At 38.3% G+C, this 3,375-nt stretch overlaps 1 protein-coding gene across 1 annotated transcript; it reads right to left on the minus strand.

The window, feature by feature from the left end:
- Window positions 1-396: 396 nt before the first annotated feature.
- PUB9 (plant U-box 9) lies at window positions 397-2,982 on the minus strand. The gene is made up of 2 exons (XM_007049576.3): window positions 2,456-2,982; window positions 397-1,690 (listed from the first exon to the last, which is right to left on the minus strand). Exons 1-2 carry the CDS (start codon window positions 2,756-2,758, stop codon window positions 605-607), a joined length of 1,389 nt encoding a protein of 462 aa, XP_007049638.3. The 5' UTR covers window positions 2,759-2,982; the 3' UTR covers window positions 397-604.
- Between the last annotated feature and the right edge of the window lie 393 nt (window positions 2,983-3,375).

Below are 3,375 nucleotides of genomic sequence, written 5' to 3' on the forward strand. Positions count from 1 at the left end.
GTGATAATGAGATTGTCTCTTTCCTCGGTTGGACGTTGAGTGAGAGAGACCGCCTTTGCTATTGCGAGAAAAATTCTGCAGTATCTAAATTGTACGACGCATAGGTAATGGACAAAACAAAGGACGAGGCAGAAGTTAAAAGATAAGTTTTTCTGGCGTAAATCCAAGACTCAAGGACCAAGTGCAACTGGTACAAAGGGGAAACAGTTAAATGGCATGTAAAATTCTAATAGCTGCTAAATAGGCCATGTGGATTGTGCGGGAACTACTGGACCAAAACAAAAGAGAGAATCTGATGCATGACTGGCATTCGAGAAAGAACAGGAGTGGATGCTATGAAACAAGTAAAAAAGGCCAAGATTCTGCTATCTATACGACCCAAATGCCCGAAAAAAATTATTGGACCAAACAAAAGAGAAAATCTTATAAACACAAGCTTCCAACGTGTTTATTAACAGTGGCTAACTCATAAAACTGAAATTAAAACTCTGATGAGGGACAAGAATTTACAAAATCGAGATGATGATGTGCTGCACTGATCACCAGGTGTTGGAAACAGAATTTACAAATGATGTGCTTGGTAGTGTTGCATTGAGTAACATCTTCATGCCGTATGAGTAATATTAACAGCCCTTCTCAGTCTCTCAAGAATGCCAGTAGCTTTTCTCTTGGCTCTAGAAGTTCCATCTTGAGCAAGTTTAGATATTGTTCCATAGGTATTCTCTTCTTCCCTTAGTGCCTTCCACTTGGTTCGATCATTCAGACAGACAGTGTGGAGGATTGCGATGCAATTTTCCTTGTTGCGTTCACAAGTGCTCTCCCTGACAATGCGAAGCAAGCATGGAACAGCTTCAAGCTCCCCTATTTCCTCAACAGCCCTTTGATGGGTTGAAAGCATTGCAAGGATAGCCAATAACTCATCTACATGCACACCATCCATAATCTTTTCTATTATGACCCTGACTGCACCATCCCTCACAGCTCTTGCCTTGTTCTCATGAATAATGCATAGGTTAAATATTGCAGAAGCAACATCTTTCATTGCTAATGGATGACCCTCATCTAGAAGGTCAATGAGAGGTTTTAAGGCACCTGATTTACCAATAAGTGCCTTGTTAGAATCAAGGGCAGATAGAGTGAAAAGGGCTGCCGCTGCATTGCTCCTTGTTTCAATAGTTTCAGATCTCAGTGCTTCCATAAGAAGAGGAATAACCATTGGAGTTTCGGCAACGAGCTTCTTATTGCTGTCATGGATTGAAAGGTTCAAGAGTGTCGTGATCACATCTTCCTGGAGATCAGGGTGAACACCACTCTGAGATTTGCTTCCAGAGAGTGGAGTGAGCAGTTGAGGAATGGCGTCAACAGATTCACCAAAAAGAGCCCGAAATGAAGGCATCTTTTTTGTCAACAACCGAAGCTCCTTTGCTGCTTCCTTCTGTTCAGGAAGCGTGGCAGACAACTTCTCGAGCAAAGAAAAGAAATGGTCATGCTCTGCTTTTGTTACCCCCTCCTCTTTACCATACTGAACCGGGTTTCGCAATTCTAATCCCTGACTCTTACACCACTGTGATATCATTTCCCTGACAAGGTGATTAGGAGTTAGAGCAGTGTGCGAAAGAACTTGTTGGGTTCTAGGGCAAGTCCTATTGCCTGCATTCAGCCATTTCTGGATAAAGGGTCTGTCATATGTCTGCACATCAACAAATGAACAAATCAGGAACCACGACCCAAAAAAGAAAAGATTGAAGCTTCAAACAAACTAGAACAAACCATCCGATTGGTGAACTTGTCTCCAGGGACATTGAATTAAAACAAACCTACCAAAAAAATAACCATAAAAAATTATGCAATTTATCTATTTGCTACAATTTAAAAGGAAGCAAATTTCTTTTGGTTCCCAAAGATGATACGGAATATATCTAAGGGAGAAAAATCCAAAACCATAGCCCATAAAAGAATTGTACTCCTCTAATAGTTGAGAAAATAGTACGAATACTTACTGTACTTGAAAATCTTCAATTTCAACTAATTATATCAGAATCACTCTTAATGGTCTTAAATTTCTATCTGAAATCGAAATGCAGAAAAAGAAATTCGCCTTAACTGATATAATTCGAGGAGAAAAGATATGCTACAACAAATCTCAATTTAAAATCACCGGTATTTATAGTAGTAATTTATTTAATAAATGAATCCACAATGACCAAAAAAAAAAAAGGTGAAATGTTTCATTCACCCACATTTTCTTCAACACCAAACAGTAGAACAAATTGACAACCTTCATCACGAAATCATCAAAATTTCTTTTAACACGCTGAGAAAGAGAGGTGAAGCCACCCTAAAAAGCTATCTCAAATTATCGCTCAAAAATACCAAAAGAAAAAAAAAAACGCTCTTTTATAAAAATTCTATTAATTTTCATTAAAAGAAAAATGTAAAGAAACAACGGGTTTACCTGACCGGAAGCTAGAATAATAGGATCTCTCATAAGCTCCTTAGAAAGAGGACATCTAAACTCTTCAGGACACGACACCGCTTCATGAAACTTCAAGGAGGATGTGGTGGTGGCCGTCGATTGTTTATTGAACTTAAGCTCTCTCAAAGCACAAAGAGCATCTTTAGCTTGATCGATGGCGTCGACGCTGTAATAATCCTCATCGTCGACGATGGTCCTCACCAGCCTCTGCAATTCTTTCTTCAATTCCGCCGCTCTCGCTCTCACCGTTGGATCAGAACTCAACACCCCCGTCTTCGCCATCGGATTGTCCGCGCCCACCACCCAAAGAAAAACACTCAAAAACGGAGCCGTCAATTATTTATGGCAAGAGGAAAATAAAAAACAGAGAATGAGACTAGTCTGTTTCATTCTCTCTTTTTCTAAATTTTTGGTTTTCTTCCTCTATTCAGATTCTCAGCATAATTGCGCTGAGCTGAGCAAAATGAAAAAGAAAAGCAAAGACAAGTAATACTTGTCACTTCTTCTTTCTTTCCCTTCTCACCTCACTCCATATTTATTATTATTATTATTAGTATTTTTGTTTTCTTTTTACGGGTTGGATTTTTTTCCTTTTTCTTTTGTTTTGCGTGGGGAGGTTTTTCTCTCTCGAAACACGCCCCTGTTATGACCTTCAGGTTAGGCATTTAATTGTGATTTTGCCTTCTCATTTGTCATTAAATGTGTTGGCATTTTATTTTTCTTTCTTTTTACTCCAAAATCAGCTTCTGACGAACATGTTAAAATACATCTATTCAAGTCTCCAATTGTCTCTTAAGTTACTTCTTCACCTTTTTTTTTTTTAAAATTCAAACTTGACATTTTGAAAATAAAAATTTGAAGATATAATTACAGTAGTATTAATTTAAAATTTGGCCCAA

The sequence above is a fragment of the Theobroma cacao genome, chromosome 1 (assembly GCF_053813885.1).
Source record: "Theobroma cacao isolate CCN51 chromosome 1, ASM5381388v1, whole genome shotgun sequence".
Classification (NCBI taxonomy): Eukaryota; Viridiplantae; Streptophyta; class Magnoliopsida; order Malvales; family Malvaceae; genus Theobroma; species Theobroma cacao.